The 22,944-nt window shown below is 52.5% G+C and overlaps 6 protein-coding genes across 6 annotated transcripts; 2 read left to right on the forward strand and 4 right to left on the reverse strand.

Moving 5' to 3' along the window:
• Positions 1-1,664: 1,664 nt before the first annotated feature.
• Positions 1,665-3,116, reverse strand: T069G_04770 (cellulase (glycosyl hydrolase family 5) domain-containing protein; the record flags this gene model as incomplete). Its single annotated transcript, XM_056171980.1, has 4 exons — positions 1,665-1,813; positions 1,874-2,141; positions 2,215-2,828; positions 2,885-3,116. The coding sequence occupies 4 exons, from the start codon at positions 3,114-3,116 to the stop codon at positions 1,665-1,667; spliced, it is 1,263 nt and encodes a 420-aa protein (XP_056028838.1).
• Positions 3,117-4,734: 1,618 nt separating this feature from the next.
• On the reverse strand, positions 4,735-6,202 carry T069G_04771 (beta-lactamase domain-containing protein; the record flags this gene model as incomplete). The annotated part of the gene is made up of 4 exons (XM_056171981.1): positions 4,735-4,857; positions 4,960-5,665; positions 5,728-5,992; positions 6,103-6,202. 4 exons carry the CDS (start codon positions 6,200-6,202, stop codon positions 4,735-4,737), a joined length of 1,194 nt encoding a protein of 397 aa, XP_056028839.1.
• Positions 6,203-6,891: 689 nt separating this feature from the next.
• T069G_04772 (NUDIX domain-containing protein) lies at positions 6,892-7,920 on the forward strand (the record flags this gene model as incomplete). The annotated part of the gene is made up of 2 exons (XM_056171982.1): positions 6,892-6,944; positions 7,023-7,920. The coding sequence occupies 2 exons, from the start codon at positions 6,892-6,894 to the stop codon at positions 7,918-7,920; spliced, it is 951 nt and encodes a 316-aa protein (XP_056028840.1).
• A 2,230-nt stretch (positions 7,921-10,150) lies between these two features.
• On the reverse strand, positions 10,151-13,251 carry T069G_04773 (bromodomain-containing protein; the record flags this gene model as incomplete). Its single annotated transcript, XM_056171983.1, has 4 exons — positions 10,151-10,507; positions 10,602-12,668; positions 12,753-13,071; positions 13,187-13,251. The coding sequence occupies 4 exons, from the start codon at positions 13,249-13,251 to the stop codon at positions 10,151-10,153; spliced, it is 2,808 nt and encodes a 935-aa protein (XP_056028841.1).
• Positions 13,252-15,925: 2,674 nt separating this feature from the next.
• On the forward strand, positions 15,926-17,134 carry T069G_04774 (dip2/Utp12 family domain-containing protein; the record flags this gene model as incomplete). The annotated part of the gene is made up of 1 exon (XM_056171984.1): positions 15,926-17,134. The coding sequence occupies one exon, from the start codon at positions 15,926-15,928 to the stop codon at positions 17,132-17,134; it is 1,209 nt and encodes a 402-aa protein (XP_056028842.1).
• A 1,106-nt stretch (positions 17,135-18,240) lies between these two features.
• Positions 18,241-20,277, reverse strand: T069G_04775 (uncharacterized protein; the record flags this gene model as incomplete). Its single annotated transcript, XM_056171985.1, has 1 exon — positions 18,241-20,277. One exon carries the CDS (start codon positions 20,275-20,277, stop codon positions 18,241-18,243), a length of 2,037 nt encoding a protein of 678 aa, XP_056028843.1.
• Between the last annotated feature and the right edge of the window lie 2,667 nt (positions 20,278-22,944).

Below are 22,944 nucleotides of genomic sequence, written 5' to 3' on the forward strand. Positions count from 1 at the left end.
TATCGTCAAATAAGCTTATCTGGATGCTCCCGCACGGCCCGACCTATGAGCAACGAGCGTCGATCCCACCTTTGTTTCAAGTCGTGATGCTAAGGCATTTAGCATCGAACCCCCACCCATCCATACCACGCTTTGGAGCCTTCCGTGTTGAGATAATTCTCCTTGGAAGAGTCCACAGGCGGTGTTGAAGGGAGTGCAAGTTGTGATTAGCACTCTAGGGACCTTTGTAGAGCGTGCTAAAGAAGGGGCGGAGGTGGCCGATGAAGAATAGGGCGCAGTTGTATAGAACAAACTGTATGTATAGTAGTTTTAGCAGCCAGATGAATCCATACATATACTCTTCTGTCAACAACTGCAAAGTGTGAAACAGCTGGGCAAATGGGTCTTGGGACTTGATAAAGACCTTATTGAGCAGGATTCCAAACAAAACAGAATTGTTTGAAGCAGATTGTTAGCTGCATCTACTTCCTAAGGCTACAAGCACAGAATGGATTTATGCTATTTACAAGGCAATGCTGTAGTATCTACGGAGTATGGGCAATGGATAAAACTCAAAGTAAGCAGCGAAGCACATAAATCAAGCACCACCAACAAACTACATAAAATTGACAAAAAAACAAAAAAGAAAGGGGCCAAACCGTGGATTGAACACGGGACCTCTTGCAGTTGCGTCAAAGAACCCAAAGCAAGAATCATACCACTAGACCATTTGGCCTCTAGTTGTTTACATGACTAATACCTCTCTACACTCCCCTATATACCCCTCCTCGCAATTCATCCTCCAAACAACAAAAAGAGAAAACTCTCTAGCTCTAAAACCCCACATAGATACATCCACAAACACCCCACAAAGGACCAACAAAAGCGTGCACTTTTCAATTAGGAAGAAAAAAAAAGTGAAAAAAAAAAACGCAAAAAAAAAGAAAGAACACGTGGAGACAGAGGGATTTGAACCCCCGACCTTTTACAGGCTTGTATTGAATGAACAATGCAAAGCAAACGTGATACCCCTACACCATATCCCCTATGTTGAAATGGGCGGTTCGTATTCAGCATTATACAGGCTTCTGCAAAAGATTGACAATTCAGCAAATCCGCGACAATCTTACTGCGTAATTCTCTTGTCCATGAACAAGTCGTGATGATGCACACTTCTTCTTTAGATGATGCAATAATTGCCGCTGCAGTAGAAACATTTGCATTTACTCAATGCTCGCTCCCCCAGCTCATGATCGAGACACACCCATCAGAGCCATTGGCGCTCCCTCAGAAACACCATCTAAAAATAGCGCCCAGCCTCATGCAAGTTCTCAAGGGAGGCATTAGACTTTCTCGCCTCCATGCAACCGACACGTGGGAAGCGAAACGCCTAGTACAAAGATAGCACATGCCAAAATGCCAAAAATGCCCTCGTATGAGATCAATGGCATTGTTAATTCCGACTTCAACCCTCGTGGCACCAATTTGTTAAAGTTTCCCCACGTCGAGGCAAGCACAACATACATGGACAAAAAAAAACATGACAAAATCCCAGCCCCGAGCCGCTCAATTATTATATGCATTTCTACATGGCGTATTAAAAAATCGACAAATATTCTAGTGTATGTACTCATATGTATATATAAACCATCTCTCTTCAAATCATGCTTGGTATATTCAAATCATCAAACCACAACCAACATGTAGCAAAGAGCAGCAACTGTCAGCATGACAGTGCCGGTCAGAGCCTGGGTGCTTGGCGTTGCTGCTGAGCCCTTGTCCTTGTCGTCCGAGGCATTGTTGGTGTCGGGTGATGGTTTTGTGACCGGGTTCGCTGTGGGAGAGGGGTTAGTCTGCTTGATGGGCTTCGTGGACGATGGTGAGGAGTCGTTACTGGAGGCGGCGGCGGTGGAGGTGGAGGTCTCATCCGGGGCCGTTGAAATAGACGTAGGTGTGGGCTTGTACTTTTCGTCCATGGTAAACTGGTCCAGAATACACTCGTTCATGAGCTTGTTGTCGGTATAATTACCGGGCTCGCCCAGAGGAGTCAGGGTCAGAATATACGTGGTGTCAAAGCTACCAGCACCCCAGCCAACGAAGCCGATGTACACATCGCTGTTTGCGCTGATGGCCTTGTTCTGAGCGCAGAAATCAACCATGCACTGCGAGGAGTTAGTGGATTTTCTCCAACATACTGACGAGTCAGCCAGTGAGTGAGTTGGTCAATAATCTTACCGAAGGATCCATAGACGCGCCGGTCTCCGAGATGATGGCCTGTCGCTTGTTCTGTCTCAACCAGGTCGCGAAATCCTCAAAGGCCTGGACATTGTCCTGCGTGCACTCGACGTGCGATCCCGAGTTGTTGATGTCGAGGTACTTGTGCACGTCAAAGTACAGCAAGTCGGTGCTGCCATCGGGATTGGTAATCTTGGAGAGAGCATCCGCGCTTCCGGTGGACACATAGCTCTCGACACTGGCAAAGTTGGTTCCGGGCAGGAGAATCATCTGGGACGTGGCGCCGGCCTTTCGGATGGCGGTGACGACCTTTTGGCAGGTCTCGGCCCAGATGTTGATGTCGATGTCGTGGGGCTCGTTCATCAGGCCGAAGATAATCTTGTCATTGTCCACGTAATACTTTGCAATCTGGACCCAGAGCTTAACAAAGATGTCATCCGAAACTCCTCCCTGGCCGATGATGCCGCCGTTGTAGCGAGCAAAGTTGTGCATGTCAATCATGCACCAGGCACCAGTCACCAGGCAGGCGTCGATGACTTTGTTGTAGGATCCCCAGTTGAGCTCGTCCAGCTCGCCGTCCACCGTGTTGTTGAGGACAAACTGCCATGTAGCGGCTGCGTCGTTGGGCATTAGCATCAGCATCAAGAATTCGTCATACAGCAACGCTCACAAATACGAAAGACATTCAGGCCGTCGTCCTCGGCGAAATGCTTCATCTGGCCCGCGCCATCACCTCCCTTATAGCTCAGCAACGGCACAGACGAGGTGTCGGTTGGGCAGCTGCCGTCAATGTCGCACCCAAAGTCGATTCCGGGGATTGCGACGCCCAGATACTTGATCTTGCCGGCGAGAGTGTGAGAGGCCAGGGCCAAGGCGGCGGCCAAAACGGATGTCGCGCGCATGATGAATACAGAGTCCGGAGGTGCCGCGCAAGCACCAGGGAAAAGGCGAAGAGAGTACTGATTAACGAGATGGATGTATCGTGTGATGTCTGATTAGGTAGCGAGAGAAATGCGAGTAATACTGCTACTAGTATGGGAAAAAAGAAGGATGGTAAATAAATCAATAAGAGCTGTCAATAGAAGCCCAAAAATGAAATGAAACAGATTCTATGCAAGAAAGAGCAACGAGCAGAACCGACGACAGCGAAGAATAACTAGAACGAGTGTGTTATAGCTGCGTCATGGTTTTGCTGCAGAGCGAGCGTGAAAGAATTGAGGTGAGGTGAGGTGAGAGAGATTGGAGAGATGGAACGAGATGGAGAGACGACTAGAGACTGGATGGAAACATCAGCAGCGTCTCCCCTTGATTAGGCGTTGCAGCCGCTGTATTCCGGGGGCTGTGAACTCGGCCTTAGCGCCGCAGTTGCCTGTCACGGCTCGTGTTGGCGCCAGGAAAGGCATAGCGGGCGTCTCGATTCGTATTCACGTCAGCCTCTGCAGCTTGTCGTATTTGACGATTAGGGCCGAGAATCCGTTCAATGTGGTTGATTGTTGAATGCAAAGGGCCGGAACAACTAGTGCCGGTACGAAGGGGGGGGACAGACAGAAGTTACGAGTCAAGTCAAGAGGCGTCACGTCACACAATCCCGATCCGATTGTCGAAATGTCACCGCATCTCCAAATCCATCTCATGTCAAAGCCAACATGGAATTCTATAGCGGCCGAGAATGCGCTTCAGGGTCCACGCACTTTGCGCCGGGGCCTCACTAAAACCCTCCAGCGCTGTGGGACTAGTACAGAGCGGAGCCGCTACGAATTGAATCGCTGGAGAAAAAGAGCCCAGGCCGCCAAGCCATGGATTTATTTTCTCAATGGAGCCTCAATCGTTGATGGTGCAAGACCAAGACGCTGGGCATTGACGGCAAAGAGAACAATACGAGGCTTCTGTGCTAGTATTCTATTCTAGGGGACTCGCCTATTGCGGTGGGAAAAGCGGCACCTGTGTGCGTATTGATGCATTTGATGTGTTGTCTTTTCACCGACATGTAGCCTGTAGCAATGGACCAGGCACGGATGGGGTAAGAAATTGGGTGATGTGCAGCATTATTGACATCTGATGTACAGTCTGGTACACCACCATTAGCCTATGGATGCAGTATATACTCCGTACCTACACTGAAATAGTAGAAGAATACCTTACTGGATGGCAGTGCTTACAGTATATGTACGAGTATATACGAGTGTGCACAGAGCGCGCAACGTTGAAACCAGTGGTCCGATCATCTAAACCAACAAAGGCGGAGGATCCGCGCACTAGACGGGGGGTCGAGCACACTCGTACAGGGAACACCCCGTAATATTACGACAGGAATAGGTGCTGTGATGGAGTCTGTTCTGCAGCTCTGGTTTCTATTCATAGCCCAGCATTCTTCAACAACGGCTTCAACGCTGAAATATCGCCGCTTCAGATTTGATGTCTCAACGGCATGGCATACAACAGCGTCAAATTAAAGTATGACATTTGTCTCAGACAGTGTAGTCTCATAAATGTCCTCACTCCATTGTCCTCTCCATTCATTTAAACAAGCTCGTCATACACGGTCTTGATCAGGTCCGCATACAACTTGGTTGCCACCACATCGCCAAACGGAAAGACGGCCACCATCAGCACAGCCGCAATACCCAACTCCGGATCAATCCACTATCACCAGCAGTCACCGTCAGCCTCAAATCACACAATAAACGCACAAAATGCAGAAATGAACCACCAGAGACAAGACAAGATAAACAAAATAAAACTCACCCAGCGCGAATTCGCCGCCCCCGTCCAACAAAGACTCCCCTTGCGCCGCTGCTGCCCCGGCCAGTCGCTCATACCCAACAACCCCCCATACCCATACTGCAACTCGACGCCGTCCGGAAACTCGGGGATAAAAGCGGGCTTCCCACCAGGCGAATACAACGTCTCCTGCAGCATCGTTCTCTGAGCTGGATCCAGCTGCGGCGAAAACATTTCCTTGGCTGTCTTCCCCGAGACCACGCCCGGCTCGGCTTGCAACATGGCGCGCAGCAGGCGGGCGTAGTCGTTTGCCGTCGTGTGGATGCCGGCGCCGGCGCTGTCTATCTCGGGCTCCTCTGGGACGACGTCGAAGTGCGAGAGAGTGTTGTCGTCGGCATCGCGGAGCGCGACTTCAGCCCTCCGGCCTGCTGTATGAGGGAGCTGGTTGACGCGGAATCCCGTATCGTGCATCTCGAGGGGTTCAAGGACGTTCTGCTTCATGTAGTCACCCAGCGTCGTGTTAGTTATCGTCTCCAGGGCTACGCCGGCCCAATCCAGGGCAGGGCCATACGCCCAGCCGTCGCCGGGAGGAAACGAGAACGGCACGTTGAAGCCGTCTCTGCTGAGGCGTATCGTCATCCCAATCGGCCGACCGATTGCTTTTGACCATCTTCGCAGATCTGGATCCGCAACGTCATATCGGAGACCGGCAGTTTGAAGTATCAACTGTCTGTGCTGTGAATTCAGTATGCATGTGCGAGTGTACGTGTCAAGTCATGGCCAAGCACATACTTGAGCGTGATGGGTCTCTCATTGTCCTCGAGTATAGGCTGCTCATCCGGAGTAAACCCTCGTAAGATCTGCATCTGCTGCACTTCAGGAACAAGCTTCCGAACATCACAATCCAATGGAAGCCTATCCTGTTCCACCAGTTGCATGAGACAGACGGCGGAGAGGAGCTTGGTCAGAGAAGCGCCGTATGTCAAAGTATGGATGTCGAATTTCGGTGAGTTTACATTCATGCCGGCTCGACCGGCGGATCCAGAATAGATGACACCTATTTCATAGATTTTTGTTCAGAGGCGGGTTAATTTAAGAAGGAAGCGTATGCTCTTCGTCTGGGGGCTTTGAAATGAAAGCTGCAGTGAGAGAGATTGCTGTGCTTACCATCGCGATTCGTCACTACAAACGCAGCTCCAAGCAGCTTGTCCTTGGTATCGTCACCAACGGCAATGTCCCGCCTCAAAAGAGCGTCCAACGTGTTCATTGCCAAATTCGATCCAAACCCTCACGGTAACGACAGCTTAGTATGAGGTAATTAAGAGATTGAATCCTTTGGCCGTGATGGGAGGAACGTCGTCTTATAGCTCATCTATAGCTCATCCTTCGGTCGTGACTTCTGCCGCTTCTCCGCCGAACTTCACACTATTCGAGCCCGATCGGCATGGGACGTCAAGGGCTTGTTTGTGTAGCGAATGCCAACCCATCAACTGACCCAATAGGCATTAGCGCTGAACTCTGCATCTAGACGCATGCAAGCTTCAAGTTGTGCCAGGACCAACTACACTTCCTAGTTCTTGTGTTTGGTGTAGCTATAATCAATCGAGTGTATAAAAGAGGAATTGCCAAGTTGATATCGGATTCAATTCCTTGTGTATACTATTCATGAAATCCTCGTTGCTATTCGGTGCAATTGTCTGAAGAATTGATTCACTGATTCCGACATCGCCGTGTCCATGCCACTGGGAGCGGGGTCCTCTTTTTTCTCATCACGGCAATTCTGAATCTTTCCGAGACAATCGCCTCTTCATCCGTCGACTGTACCTGGACCGGCTAGATATCCGTCCGGCGTATGTGAATCAAGTGCGCGTGGCTACTCCGTACATGTCCGGCACCTTTCAATCCCTGCCAACTCCATTCCGATTCCCACTCGGTATCTGAACCGGACCCGACATCATGGCCACTCGGACATCGTCCCGGCTGCTGGATCTCATTACCGTTTTTGACAAGTAAGACTGTCTCACAGTGTAACAACAAGTTTAGTATCAAACAGAAATTAGCTGACTCTACTTCCCTTCTTCCTCCAGTGTGCCGCTGGACTTTGAGCAAAACTGCCATCCTTACTATCGTTTGATCCTGGCCCCAGATGAGCGTGTCCATGGCTACATCCACCCCAACACCATAGCCCGCATGCCATGGCCAGCAACCTTCACCATCGATCATGAGAAGCGCCAGGTAGTCCTCTCTGCTCCGCCTGCCGGCACATCACTGTCCGTACACGCCAATTCAGCATTCCAGGAAGCCGTCGATGCAGCCATTGACGGCAAAATATTCCCTACTCTCAACGGCATGCACAGCGAGTACTTTCTCGTTCCCGGAGCAAGGGAATTCGTCCAGATTGAACGTTTCGCCGCCACATTGTTCGGCATCGGGACTCGCGGCGCACACCTAACGGCGTATACAAAAACGGCAGACGGAGAGCTTCGCATCTGGGTCGCGCGGAGGAGCAAGACACTGTACACATATCCAGGCATGCTGGACAGCACAGTCGCCGGCGGCGTCAAGGCGAGCGACTCTCCACTAGACTGCATCCTCGCAGAGTCAATGGAGGAAGCCTCATTGCCGGTGTCTCTCGTCGGGCCTCGAGTCCGCACCACCGGGGTGATCACCATGGTGAACCGCAATCCTCGCTCCGAGCTGGTCCACTCCGAGATCCTCTACACGTACGATCTGGAACTTTCCGGCGATGGCGAGGAGGTGCCTCGCCTGGGAGACGACGGCGAAGTGGAGGAGTTTGTGCTGATGAGCTGCGAAGAGGTTGAGCGGCGGATGCTGGCGGGCGAGTTCAAGACGAATGTGTGCGCCGTCATGATTGACTTTTTGATTCGGCATGGCAAGATTACGCCCGAGGGGGAGCCGGACTATGTCGACATTTGCGCGAGGCTGCATAGGAAGCTGCCGGTGCCGACCAGGTCGGATGTATGATGTGATATTAGATGGAGCATGGACTAGAGGAAGCACTCGTTTGGGTATAGAATAGACAGGAAACAAGACTACGAAATTTGGCATCATGATGTTGCGATTCGAGTATCAAGCCACAATGTAGAAGCATTTTACAGCCAATGTCTCCCTTCATCTTGCTCCTTAATCCACTGGCCAAGAATGACAAGGTACCAACATGTAGGTATGCCACATAGTGGCTTCGTTTTCATTCGATTAGGTTTTTGACTTTTCTTTCACGCCCCGATACATGACTTCAAGCCTGCACCTCGTCAACTACATACCTAGGTACCTTATGTAGTTGACGAGGTGCAGGCTTAACTCTTCCACAGGATTGGAATCACTGCTGCCTGGCACACAGCCCGTGTACTCACCCCGTAGCAAAGCAGCAAGGCAAAGCTACAGCAGTTACCACAGCAGTACATCCAAGCCAACGGAATCCGCCGCAACAAGTCCGTAAAGCCGGAAAAACAGTGTCCCATATCTCATTTATAAAGTTACTTTATACAAGAGTAGATGATGATGCTAAGATATTGGAAAAGTGTAGCAATAGTACCGAAGGTAGAGGTAGATGTTGAACATGGTGATAGTACCAGAAAGTTAAAAGGGCCGAGTATTTCCCACCCAAAAAAAATCCCATATGAAAGGGCAAGGCGCCCCCCAACTTAATCTCCTAATACATCCTCACCTATTTTCCCCCCGTCCCTATACCTTTGCCAACATCGAACAACTTCCTCTGCCATCACCCATCCCTTTATTTTACAATAAATACCATCCAACATCTATTTTTCTTCAGCATCCCTTAAAATTTCTTTCCACTCTTTTACACTCTCGCGCCACAAACACACACGCACACACCCATATTTTTTCTTCCCTCGTTAATTCCTCGTTAATTCGGCTACTACTACTAATCACATAATATCGGACCTCGCCGCCAAAATAGAGACGGGAGAAAAAAACCCGCCCAGCGCCCGCATGACAGCAACTCGTCGATCATGCACCCTTTTATTATACCCGCAAGGGGACATCCGCGCCCCTCACTTGACATCTTTCTTTCTCTTCCCTTGTCCAACATGGAGTTTTATTCTCGCGATATCTCCAACCAGGCTTTCCCATGATTTAAACTTGCAGCCAGGAAAACGCCCTGACCAGCTGGCACATGTCAAGGCGCTGGAAACACAAAGGTAAATGCTCCAACTCTTTTTCATCTCCCCCCCAGCACCGACCATCATATACCATCCAGTACAAGTCCATCCTCTGTTCCCTCCTCCATCTTCCTCTTCTTCTTCTTTTTCAAACACAAACATCTCCTCACACTCATTTTTCTTTTCCTCTTTCTTTCTCCTACCATCTAGCGACAAATCAACGCTCTTAGGGCTTTACGCTAGCCACCCTGCATCTCGTCGTCATTCCGCATCTGCATCCACTTACATCCTCCACAAAGCTCACCACCCTTAAATCGATAGCTTCAACAGCACACTCGTCTCGTTTGCGCTCCTGTTAATCACGATGCTTAGATTCTCTAATTACGATGCGCATCCGCCTCCCGATCCTTCCGCCATGTGCCGTGCTACGATCCAATCCATGGTCACACCCGACTTTATATAAAGAGCGACATTAACGTCACCAAGTCAGCTACCCATCAAACTGCTACAATCAACCAAGCCGACAGTCCACAGGCTTCACCAAAGCACCGGCACAGAAATCAGGCACGGAATATCATCTCAAGCGTCGTTGTCATGTTATACAATGCATCCTACACTACATACGATTTCCTGGCGTCCTCCAGCAGGCCCGCCCACCATGCCTCGCATCCTCCTCAAGTATCAAAGCATCAAGCAAAATAGCAACAAGAAAAATGCAATGATGCAGCGCGATTCCAGCAAAAAAATAAAGCTTCCGCAAACCCTGTCGTTACCGGCCCAAACTCCCCAGCGCCTCTTTTGTCCACCGAAACGTCCATGGCCCTCGGACTTGATCATCCGCGCCTTGCCCTCCTGTACCCCGGCCGCTCGCTGCTGAAAAGCAGACAACTCGAAATATTACTTGGCCAAGAAAAAAAAACACACGCCGCTCTCTCTAGCTTGCTACGCTCGGTGCAGACCTCAGCCGGTACCCAAACCAAATCATTACCGGCGCGCAGCCCTTCCTTTTTACCAACAGAACCATTTGCGCCATTGCGAGTTCTATTAACCTGAGCAAAGGGAAGTTTCCTCTACTCCTCCTCAGAATCCGAGTCATCGCTGGACTCATCATGGCGATTCGGTCCGGCGGCAAGGGGTGCCTCATCGGCAGGCTCTTGGCCAGGCTTGTACAGCTGTTGGATGGCTGTCAGCTGCGCGATGCGAGCCTCTTGCTCTTGGGCGCTCATGGGTTTATTCTTCTTGGGCTTCGAGGCCGATTTAGGAGTCTGCTTTGCGGGGACCGCCCTATTAACTTCGGGCGACTTGGCGGCGGCGGTTGAATCTTTACCGAATCCAGGGAGCACCTTTTTGCAGAGTTCCCAGAGCTTGAGTAGAGCCTCGTTACTGAGCTGGTCAATATCCAGCTCAAGCTCACCCTCGTTATTTTCCTAATGGAATCATTTGCATTAGCACACGCACATCGATCTGGGAAATCACACAGATACAAGAGAGATGGAAACGAGGCACGGAAGGATAACTCACATTCTGGCCAGTGTCACGCTTGATAATGTCAATGGCGCGATCAAGATGCGGATATTCAAGATCGTTAATGGCGCTTGCAATCTGATCTTTATCGGCCGCAGACAGACTCTTCTTCGGAGCCGGCTTCTTCGCACTGCTCGATTTCTTGGGAGGCGGTGCGTGGGTTGAAGACTTGCGCTGGGGAACGCTACCAGCCGCCTTGCTCTTGCTGGGCTTGCTGGCCTTCTTGGCCGACTTGTCCTGGTGTTTGGTCTTGACATCGTTCTGGCTCTGCGCCACCTTGTACAGGGCCTGCTGCACAGTGTCGACAATGACCTTTTGGCAATCAATCAGCGCCTGGGGAGTGCCCGAGGCAAACATGCGGTTGAGTTTGCTGCTCTCCTCCTCCAGTTTCGCCTTGAGCTCCTGGATTTCCTTGGAGTTGTCTACGCTGGGGGCCGCGGCCTCGTCCTCTTCGCTATCGTCCTCGTCATCGTCGTCACTGGCGTTGGATGCGGAAGCGGCAGGGGCATTGGCCTTGGCGTATCTGGCCAGCCAGGCATCCTTGCCCTTCATCTGCTGGAGGTACAAGTCCTCAAGCTGCTTGGCAACCATGGATACCGGGTTTCCCTGGTCAGGGGGTCCGTTGAACTGGTAGCAGTTTTGGAAGACGAGGCGCACGTTCTTATCGAATTCCTTTGCGTTAGTGATGTCGCCCGCATTGATCATGCGCGACACCTTACCCAGGTCCATAGGCTTCTTGATGATGGAGTAGTAGTCGGGGATGTTCAGACCTTCAGCATCGACGGCGTCGAGGAACCACATGTTGAGCGTCGAGTTCTTGGGGTGGACGAGCTCCGCCAGGACCTCGTCGCAAAATTGCATTTCGGGCTTGAGTTTCTTGCGAGAAGGCTTAGTGGTATAATCGATATCCTTGGGCTTCGGAGCCCTTACCGTCCGTTTTGGTCTATCTCCGTCTGTGGCGGTTGAGCCGCGACGATCAACGCTAGGCTCTGCGGCCTGCGGCTTTGGTTTCGATTCGGGTACGGGGGGCGGCGGGCTGGATGCTGGCCCTGAGGATTGCCGCCGCACAGCGTTATCGGGACCGGGTAGGACGCGAGGCTCACGAGGGGGCTTTGGCTTGGCCACAGACTTGGGTCGCGCGGGCTCCTCTTCGGGAATAGTAACAGCTTCCTGCCACACAGTTCGGATTGCGTAGAATGCGGCATCTGTAACTTCATGCTGGGGGCCGTTGAAGGTATGGGCATTCTCAAGAATGAGCCGCAGGTCGTTCTTCATGTCGCCAAACGTAACGTAGACTGTGTTGGGGTCGCGGAGGCCTCGATCAATCTCGGACAGATCCATGGGCTTGTCAATCCTTGCCAGGTAAGATTCTGCTAGTGCCGGCCACAGCTTGGGAACAGAGTCTCGGAAATGGCCACCATGCTTGGTCTTCTTGACCCTGCCGATAATCTTGCGAATCTCGCGGCGCTGGAAAGGCGAAATCTTCTTGTCGTGAATCGTAGTGTCCTTCCACTTTGATATAGAAGCAAGGCGTGACATGCCACCATCGTTAGCAGGTGCAGGAGTACCAGCATTCTCGCCAGAAGGGGTCGCAGTCGCAGCGCCGTCTTCTTCCGTGGCCTCCGTCTTGGCACGCTTGGCGGCCGGCTCCTCATCCATATCCTCATCTCGTTCTCGAGCATTCTTTGCTGGTGCGTCGGTCGAGGGTGCGTCAGTCATGGACACCTCGATTGAGGTGTCGGCAGGTGAGGTGGACTCGATGGCCAGCTGGGAAATGCTTGAGGATCCAAGGTCGACCTCGGATGAAGGCGGCGCCTCCGATTTCTCCTCAGCCCTGGGCTTCTCGGGCTCTTCAGCCTTGACAGCGGGCTTGTCGTCAGTCATGACAGTGTCGGCCTCAGCGTCAGCATCGGCATCGGCGTCGGCGTCAATGTCATTGGCGCTGGAAGGTTTGGGCTCGTCAGAAGCCTTCTTCTCAGTAGACTCTTCGGGTGCAGAATCTTTGGCAGCCACAGCAGGCGCAGCTGCAGGTTCCGCATCAGTTGCATTCGCAGCGTCTGTCATCTGCACGTCGGACTTTTCTTGCGCCGCCGGCTCGGCCTCTGTCTCTTTTTGTGCTACTGCTTCCTCAGAAGGCTTTTTCTCTACCTTGTCCTCCTTGTCTTCCTTATCCTCCTTATCCTCCTTGTTCTCCTTGTCCTCCTTGGAGCTGTCAGCTGGCTTATCTTGTGCGGATTCCGTCTTGGCTTCTGCGGGTGTGGCATCGCGTGGAGCATCCTTCTCCTCTGGCTTCTCGTCGCCTCCGTTGACGGCGGCCACGCCATTAGGGGTAGCCTCTGCTGCAGCTGGTGACTCCTTGCCATTGACAAGCGCGTCGTCAATCTTGTCCGACGAAGTCTTGTTTTCTTTCTCAGAATCGGGTTCGGTCTGGGCGTTCTTGGCAGAATCTGAGACAGGCGGCGTGTGGCTAGAGGGACACAAACAACAGCCATGGTCAGCAATACAGGCGCATATGATGCAGATGAGAACATGCGCATCCAGGGCAACGTGATGCCAAGCCCTCCAATCGTAGCTGCACTCACCCGTTCACATCGGCCGCATTGTCCTTGTCGGACAGCGACGGTTTGTCCGTAGTTGGCGACGCCATGGCTGCCATTCGTAGACGAGATTGCAAATAGGGCGCGCGCGCAAGAGGCAGGTGAAGATCCGCAGTGGTGAATTCAGTAGAAGAGGCGCGACATCAAACACAGCAAGGGCGAGTGCCCCGCGAAATCAAGCTACGCTGGCGACGTCGAGAGAAGCGCAAAGCTTCACGATTGCGACAGGCGCGGGGAGGTAGGCGATGGTATCGGATAATCCTAGGTGGGAGAGGAAGAGGAAAAGAAAGGTGAAGAGGATTAAAATGGGATTAAAGATGTTGCGCACAACAGTTGGCGGAAGCGATTCGAGGTGGGAAGCCGAGCTGCACACGATGCGCGCACAATGCGGGAAGCTCTAGTTGCACCACAAGCCACACAAAGCGACGTCCTGTGAAAGCAACAGCAATGCTGCAATAATTCTGCGGCAATGCTGCGAGAAAATAGCTGAAGCGCAATTCGTGCGGCTGCGCAACTGCTGGATGCGATCTGATAAGATGCGCCGGACTGGATGCAGCGAATTTGGAGGCGATGCGGCTAGTGACGAAATCCGGCGGAAAGGCTTTCGTCACGATGCAAGGAAGAGCTTCGCCGAAAAAAAGGCGGGCGGAATATTTTTTGGAGAGAGAGAATGCGAAAGAGCAGTGGTTGGTCGGAATAAGCAACAAGTAGCTAGCCGTGCCTTGCGACGGGGTAAAGGTCGGCAAAGGCGGATGCGGGAGACGTGGTTGGCTGGAGGCTGTTTTACGGTTCTAGAGAGGTACTTTGGAAGCAGGTACCTGAAGGCGTGGGAGAGTGTGATTTCAGGTGCTGGAAATGGATGTTGACGGCGCTGTCGGTACGGAGTGAACAAGTCCCTTTCTTGGCAATCGTCGGGCTTGCTTCGGAAGAGGGGGAGGGGAGCCGTTGCGAGGAAAAGCGCGTGCACGTCAGTAAGTTTTGCCGGTCGGAGGCGCGGTGCTATTTATGAGAGACGAAGACGAAGTGCGCGCCGAGCTTGATTTGAGACTACCGGGGCGGCGGGCGGATTATTGCTTAGCCGGGGCAGCCGGCTTAAGGGAGCTGTGGCTGGTGGCTGGAGACTGGGCGGCGCTGATTGGCCACTGCGAGGCTGATGCTTTTGGCTAGGGCCACTTTGCGGTGTCACAGGCAGGAAGAAAAGGGAAAAAATTGCAGGCTGGCAAAAGGCTACCGTTTGTTATGGTGAGCGGGACGAGGCTAGGCTAGGGGTGCTGATGGCAGAAGCGTGGCAACTCGGACTTGAACTGACCGCGTTTTTGCCCATCCATGCTATTACCCTGTAATGCCATCATGACCATGCCTTTTTGTCTTTGCCTTTGCTTCAACTGTGCAATAATGAATCGAATTCATGCAAGAGATAAGTAGGGAGTGTAGGTAGATGGACGTGGCGTAAAACAAAAACAGACTTGGTCAGTTGGAGACCATGTTGGGTTCCGTGGATGCCTGCATGTTGTTGGGATACCCGAGGGGGGAATGGGAACAGGGTTAGTCTTGGGCTCAGCTGTGTATAACTCGGGAACAAAACAGGTAGCCATGTATTGTTTTCACAGCATCTGGCTTCATTGATGGGTTCACAAAGAAAAAAAGAGGACATTTGTCGTGTCAATCGTGTTTTGACTCGCTGCCTCCCTCTCCCAACCGCCACAGTCCATGATTTCTGTCCTCTGACAAATGCGGGAGGCAAACCAGCAAAAAAGACAAAAGGATTAGTACTGACTGACTGATGACATCTCACATCCATCGTTCACGTTCACATTATCCATCACCAACAAACAAAATAACACTCAAACACAGCAAAGGAAAAGAAAAGAAGAGAAAAAAGCAAGAAAAAAGTGTATCATGTCAGCGGCATCCATTATGGAAGTGTGTTTGCCAAGTTGATGACATGGTGATCCACGCGTCGCTGATAACAAAGCACCAAGGCGTGCCCAAGACAAGCCTGGAGACGCGCCAGAAAATTCTTTTCACGGGGCGTATGCAATAACCCGGTGCTGCATATTCCGAGCTCCGCAGTCGAAACTGAAAAAGCTGTGGCGCAGGCTGTGGCGTTCTTGAGTTCTAGTGAGGTAGTCAGGTGACTCTCCAGCACAGAAGAGGAAATGTAATTTGGATCGCCTCTTTTAAGGTAGACGCAGCGAGCCAATAGGCAGCCGAGTGCGGGTACATGAAATTTTACGGCAGCAAGGGTCCAACAACCTTGTCCTGATGGCGCCGGACTTGGACAGGAGCCTCACTCCGAGGCACGTGAGCAGCGTCGAATTGAAGTATCACGTGAATTCCGATAAGAATAAGAAAATGTCTTATGTCATCCCTTATCGGCAGGCCAATGCAAGTGTGGGGAAACATCAACTCACGCTAGACTTGGCCAGTCCAAAAAGAAAAAAAAAAAAAGTTCGGGCAGATTGGTCGACTACTGTGAAATTTTCCCATCCACTCGGTGATAAGAGTGGTGAAGAAGATCAACGACACTTGGGCATTTTCTCTTTCATTTTGTCTCTAGATTCTTGTTCTTGCATTGTCGTTGCCGTATCTCAAAGAGGAGAGCGAAAGGGGACGAACAACCAAACGGATATATACCCCCGACGAGGCTCCTAGAAGTTGCCTTCTCATCTCATCCATCTCTCACTATTTATTTATCTTCACACTCTTCACGCTTTTCACAACATGTCAACCCCAAAGAGAAAAGCTGCCGCCAAGCTGGCTACCCCCGTCGTCAAGCCGGATGCGAGACGGGCCACCAAAAACACAATTGACGAGTCCAGAACAACCGTGGCTGGAACCGATGCCCTGCGGAGCTCCCAGGTCGAGACGATAGAGATCTCTTCCGATGCCGACAGCGACGAGGACATGTCCGACGTCGACGACGTGAACAACGAGGCTGAGCAGAACCCAGAGTCAAAGCCCTTGGCCAATGGTCACCAGAAGCCCAGCAAAAAGGACGACGCAGACGATGCCGAATCAGACGCCGAGGGGACATCGCCCTCGTTTGGCGAGCTGCTGCGCGGCAGTGAGGCTATCGACGTCACCGCCATGCTGCAGCAGTCGTCCACAGGCAACAACGCCGTCGTCCAGACGTCGCGCAATGCCATCGCCCCTCCCACCCACCAATCCCTCACAACCGTCCTCACCCAAGCCCTGAAAACCGACGACACAGACCTTCTCGAGTCCTGCCTGCACACAACCGACATCCCCACCATCCGAAACACAATCGAGCGCATCGACAGCTCCCTGGCCGGAATCCTGCTCAACAAGCTGGCCGCCCGGCTACACAGACGGCCTGGCCGCGCCGGCACCCTCATGACCTGGGTGCAGTGGACTCTGGTTGCTCACGGCGGTGCCCTGGCAGCGCAGCCTAAGCTCCTGCACGACCTCAACAGCCTGCAAAAGGTGCTGGCTGAGCGAGCAAAGGGCCTCAACAGCCTGCTCGCTCTCAAGGGCAAGCTAGACATTCTCGAGGGCCAGATGGAGCTGCGGAGGAAGATGCAGAGGAGTGCCGGCCTTCTCGGCGACGGAGACGAGGATGCTGATGAAGAGGATGTCATCTACGTCGAGGGCGAGGAGCGCGATGCCGAACAGAAGGATATCGCCAACGGAGTGCGCTCCCGGAGAAAAGGCAAGGGCGGCGAAGCTGATGAGGACGACGATGACGAGGACCGTGTTTTGAATGGCTTCATTGGCGACTCGGAGGACGAGGAGGAGGGCTCCGAGCAGGGCGAGGATGAGAGTGACGACGGCGAGGAGCCCCTGGATGAGGATGAGGTCAACTACGACGACGTGGATGAGTCCATGGGTGAGGACGAGGAGAGCGACGTCGAGGTTGCCCCACCGACAAAGATGCAGAAGGTGTCAAAGGGCCTTGGGAAGAAGAAATGAGAGACGCGAGCATGAAGAGAGAGATGTAACAAAAAGATCTGTGTGTGGGGAAAGAAAGAAAAAAAGCAAAGCTGGGTGCAAAGAGGCATAGCATTCTGAGGTCCTCATTCTGGGCGTTTGGTAAACTACTTTTAATATGTTTTTGTCAAGAGTAGATAAGTGGATATTTTGTACTTGATTCTTCTTTTTGTCTGGTCTTTGTATAAATCCTGTTTTTCTACTCGTGAATGCCAAGATATATGTCGCTATGATAAAATCGACGAGGCATGATATTCACAATTGAAAGAGTCAAGAGCAAATTACTCCGTTCACGATAGCTTCAATTCCTCATTTCTTTCATCCAGCCACCCCATGAATAAAAAAAAACACTTCAAAAAAATCCCAAAATCCATAATCAACGTCTCTTTGAATACACGTTATTCTTATAACAAAAACCTCTTCAGCATCATCAATCTCTCCTTTTTTTCTTTCGCTCGGAGAAAAGGAAAAAAAAAAAATCCCAGTGTCTCTCTACCAAATATCGCTCTCAACTCATTTCAACTCGCTTGCTTTGTGTGCTTGCCCGCTCATGTATACTATGAAAAATGAAGAATGAATATAAAAAAGGGAACAAAAACAATGGACAAGAAAAATAAAAAGAAATCCCGATATTCCTCCTATTTGGGGCAAAGTTTTGACAACGAACTGTGCCTATTACGCCGGTTGACCCATCGCCATGCAAGTTGCAATAAAAAAACACGCAGAAAAACACCAGAATGATCAAGGAATGAAGACATAGCGAGCCTGAAAAGACCAAAAAAAATAGAAAGTGTGCGTCTATGGCCATGAATGATGAAATAGGGGGAAGCCATTAAAAAATCATATAGTGGTCTTGTGCGTTGTTGTGTTCAAATGTAGTATATGCCAAATGCAGCAACAACAGCAACAGTCTTTTTCTTCGCTCGCTCGTCTTTATAAAAAAGCAAAGTCATGCCATGAAACGTTTACATAAACGATGAGGCTGTGTGAAGATGGTGAGGAAGGGGGGTATGTGTGTCAAGCAGCATATGAAGTCATAACAGCAGCATAATGGAGAAGGCGGAGAAAGAAAAGAGGAAAGGCCAAACTTAGATGGCCCAACTGCCTCTCCTCTCGCGCACGCCCCAGGCCAATGGGTCGAGGTTGTCGAGATCAGGGTGCTGCCTTGCCCACTCCGTAATGTAGGATCGCAACGCCGCCCACCTTGGGCATCTCTCCTCTTCTGGGGCGGAAGCGTCGAGCTTCATCTCCACCATGTGGCCCTTGGCCAGCTGCTTCGCGTCGTCTCTCCGCAGCTCGTCGACGCCAATGTGGCTGATGCGAGACAGCTCTTCGTCGAACCCACGTGCCATGGCGGGATAGCCCAGCGACAGGTAGTTGTACACCTGAGTGACAAAGTCCTCGCCAAACTCTTGCAGGATCTTTTCGTCGCGATCGGCCTGGGCCTTTTCTCTCAGCAGCCGCTCGTTGAGGCCGTTGACCATGTCAACATCGCCCTTGTGCTCCTGCTGCTGGGACTGCTGCTGGGACTGCGGGTGCTGGTGAGAATGAGAAGAAGAGCCCCAGAGGCCGCCATTGCTCGACGTCAGCCCCGACGACGCGGACTCGGACGGCGAGAAGATGGAGACGGGCTCTTCGCTGATGACGCTGGCGTCGACAACATCACAGGAGCAAGACTTGTCGGGGAAAGACGAGTCAGTGGGCGTCTGGATCAGCTTGGGATTGTGCAGATCGGGGGGAACAATGCATCCTCCGGTTGATTCCGACCTGCAGCAGTACCCCCTCCACAGCCCGGCCTGGCCCGGCAGATCCCGAGCTGAGTCCTCAATCATGTGTGCTTCAAGAGGATCTTCAGGTTCCAGCGTGGTGAACTTGGGAGAAGGGCATCGTCGAAAGACGAGGTCCCTGCCGAGCATGGGAGGAGAGGGACCCTGGCGCAACTTAAGGAGCTTTGGGTCATGATCGGGCACATGTCGGAATCCTCCAAACGGCCGGCCAAAGGGACTAGCCTCCTGGCGGCCGCGGTGGGGCTCAGCCGGCTCGCCCTGGGCCTGGGTTGGGGGAACCGCCTGCGCGGATGAACTGACAATTTGGGCCTGGGACTGGGCTGCATGACGATTGGCCTCTGCGAGCGCCATCTGGAGCTCAGCCACCGAGTCTCGCCGGTCATCGGTAGGCGATAGGGGCTTCGTGGTGGTCCACATGAGATCGGGAGGGGACGGCAGCTCCATCTTGTCCAGATCAGAGTCGGATCGGAAGATAGGGCTATCACCAGCAGTGGCACCGGCAGTGGCACCAGCGTCAGGAGCGGCATCAACATCGACATCAGCGTCTTCCTCCGTCATCACCACGGCCTCTTCGTTGTCGATATCCATCTGGTCATCTTCGCCCGCCTTCTCCTGCTCCAGGCGCGACGCATGCTCCTGCATGTGCTTATGCCACCAGTTCAGCCCCAGGTTTGACGATTTACGCCGGAGCCTGTGCTGGCCGGCCTCTTCATCACGAGGGCTAGCTTCGGGCGAGTTCTCGCTATCTGAAGAGCCCTCCCGAAAGTAGAAATGGGCCACGCCACCTTCGCGGGGGCGGCTGTTGGGAAACGCAGCAAGGGCAGCCTCCTCTATCTGCCGTGCGACTTCTTTAGCCGCCAGCTCCAAGAGGTACTCCTGGACACCCTCTTCTTCCGTCTCACGCCTAGTGGGCGGAAACGGTCGCGACGCTTGGCGCCGGGGTTCCTCATCGGCGGCGGCGGCTGCTGCTGCTGCTGCTCCATGCTGCCGGCGATTTGACTTGTGCTTGGCAGAGTAGATGTGGTTTGTATAGGGAGTAATGTCCGTCTTGTCTTCAGGCCGAGTGGCCGGCCCAGGGTCGCCAACCCTTCTGGACCGTCTGGACGTCTCGATGAGCTGGGGAGCAAAGCGCCGCCTCTCTTGCGATGCTTCGTTGCCCAGGGCCTCGAGAGGAAAGTGTGCTAGCGGGGATCTCGGCGACGGCTCCGGAGTCAGCTCGGGATTGGGGCCTATCCTCTGGTGCGACGTGTAGTCGTAGACATTCTTGCGATAGGATTGAAACGTCGTCTCGATCGGGACGGGCACAAAGCGCCGTCGGGGCGGATCGGTATTGGCCATGCCTACAGTACCTGGACTTGCAAGTACGAGTATAAATTATGCGGGTGTGGCGATCTGCGCTGGGGGGCTCGCTCGCTCGAGAGAGATAGAGAGAGATATAATAACAGTGACAGGTGACAGACAGTCAGGACAATGCCCGCTGGAAATTAGGGTATTGACAGTGGAAGCCTTGCTGGAAGGTCCAGGAGAAGAGGGAAGAGCTGTTAAGAGCAGGACATGCGGCAGCGGCAGAACGCTTTTGTCGGTCGAGGCGGTATGGACGTGGTCGCACCGGGTCGAGTCGCCTCCGTGCTTCGTATGCGGGTTGCGGTATGCAGTATGCGGTATGTGATATGCGGTATGGGGGATCGTACTCGTCAGGGTATGTACAGTGTCGCCCGTATGTGTGAATCTGTAGGATAGGACAGGAAGCTATGCACAGGTCAAGCCGGGCATGCCATGCACCTGTATGACCTTGTATGGGCGGACGGCGGGGCACCAGCGGCTCTATCTGCCCTCTTTTTCTCTCGCGGCGAAGGTCGATGGCCGGATTCTAGACGTTTGGACTGGCAGGGGGTCGCTGGATGCAGATGCAGATGCACCAAGCCGTGGCCCCAGGGCTTTTTGCTCTTGGGGATCCCCGGGAGGAGTTCGTGCCTTGCTCTGGATACTCTCACTCGTACAGGACAGGCGGAGGAGCGAGTGACGATGCGGGGACGGGCGGATTCGCACCGCAGTCACCGGCCTTCACGATATGCCAGGTTGGAGATGAGTGGTCGGACCCTTGCGTGGCCAAAGTGCCCGCACAGTACGGGATGGCGCATGCAGGCCAGGGCGCACGGTCTCAGGTGACGGCGGAGCGGGTTAGGGGGGCCACTGTAGGGGATTGTTTAGGGGGGCTAGCATCGGCAGTTTAGGGGCCACCCCTGAGCTGTCAGTCAATCTTCGGTCACTACAATGGACTGGTTGGAGGAGCAGCTAACAGCTAACAGCAACAGCAACACTTCCAAGTGTAAATAGCAATCAATTGTCGCCATCAATGTCCAAGGGCAAGCCATCAACGATATCTTGTGTTCATCACGTAAACTGTGACAAATTCACGGCTCAGCTAGATAATACGAATTGCATGGACACGTGCCGCGTGCCACTCAGCAAAAGCGCCCCCCGTCAGAGCCGGACCCGACGTTATTGCTCTCCAGCGCTGACTATCAGTTTGTCCAAGTCATGGAAAAAGCCCACAGTCCGCTGCTAGGCCGCTGCACGGTGCCTGTACCTGGGACTGGACCCCTTCTGAAAGGAGCACTGGAGCAGAAAAAAAAAATGAAAAAGCTGCCCCTCTCTGTCGTGCTCACCGGTTCCAAGCCCACGATGCAGGCTGGTGGCCAATCGTTCTGCGTCGTCGCGGCTGCTGGTCATGAGAATTCAAATCCCCCGCATGGCTACCGGCGGGCCACCACGTTTTCTCGTCTTGTTTTCTCGTCTTCTTCTTCCTCTTTTGGATCCATGATGCATCTTGTTAGGTAATGTTAGGTAATGCAGGACGTGAGCTGACAATGGATGACACTTTGGCATGGCACGCCATCGTCACTAACACTGGGCGAATGTATTGCCATTCGCAGACATGGAAACAGGCAAGCAAGCCGAGGCACTGGCTGGTATCCATTGATTGATTCGTGATAATAACCGCATTCAGCCCCCTTCGACTCCATCCATACCACCAAAAGCACTGTATGGCAACTTATCAGAAGAGCACGCACACTCGCCCTAATGCAAGTACTCAGACTCTCTCGCCCCTCGTTTCCAGAAGCGTCGAACCTCTGCTCTGGCCAACCAACCCCCCTGTGCAGGCTAGTTTCTTAGTGCTAGGGCTCGCGGATTCTATCCGGCTTCTCGTGATGTGCCTTTTCCGAACCTTGTGCTCCTTTTAGACGATGCAACTTCACCGACACTTTTCTTTTCTTTTTCTTTTTCCCTTGTTCCTTGTCGGTTTTAGAGAGAGGGGTTGCCCTTTGCCGACGGCAATAGTGTCGCTAGGCAAAAAGTAAAATACACCCTGTTCACGATGTTATTCGTTGTTGATACGCAGTGTGGTTGGCTTCTAGCGACGCCACAGTTGACGACAGCCAACTTGTCATTCCGATGACGGACAACTGGCTCGCCAATTAGCTTCAATTCCAGCATCCTCGGTTTGCTGAATCCAGATGGCCCGTGACCAGCAACACGGAAAGCTGCTAGAGAAGTTTAGCACGGCTTCTAAAGATTTGCTAAGTTACTAAATCCAGGGGGAAGAAGAAAACGTCAACTGCGCCACGAAGGGGCTGGAGAAAGAAAAAGAGGGCTAAGATTGCCACAATTTTACGGAGCCCAGATATACGGTACAGAAAACCCAGCACTCTTCTTTTTTGGGGCCTGTGAGCAGATCCGAGATTATTTCGGGCCGGGCAATGTACCTTGTCAGTACCGAGAGAGAGATGCTGTAGCCGGGATTTCGCCCAGATGTGCCGAGTCGACGTGGTCGTAGATACAGGATGCTACTCCGTGAGATTTCTAGGCTTGCCGATGGAAACGAGGCCGTGGGACCTCGACTCCACGACGGCGTCTTGGGCGATGACATGCTGTCAAACCGGTTCTCTTTCTTTTCTGCTCGGTGCCGATTTTTTCTTTCTATTTTTTGCTCGACCCTATTTT

The sequence above is a fragment of the Trichoderma breve genome, chromosome 3 (assembly GCF_028502605.1).
Source record: "Trichoderma breve strain T069 chromosome 3, whole genome shotgun sequence".
Classification (NCBI taxonomy): Eukaryota; Fungi; Ascomycota; class Sordariomycetes; order Hypocreales; family Hypocreaceae; genus Trichoderma; species Trichoderma breve.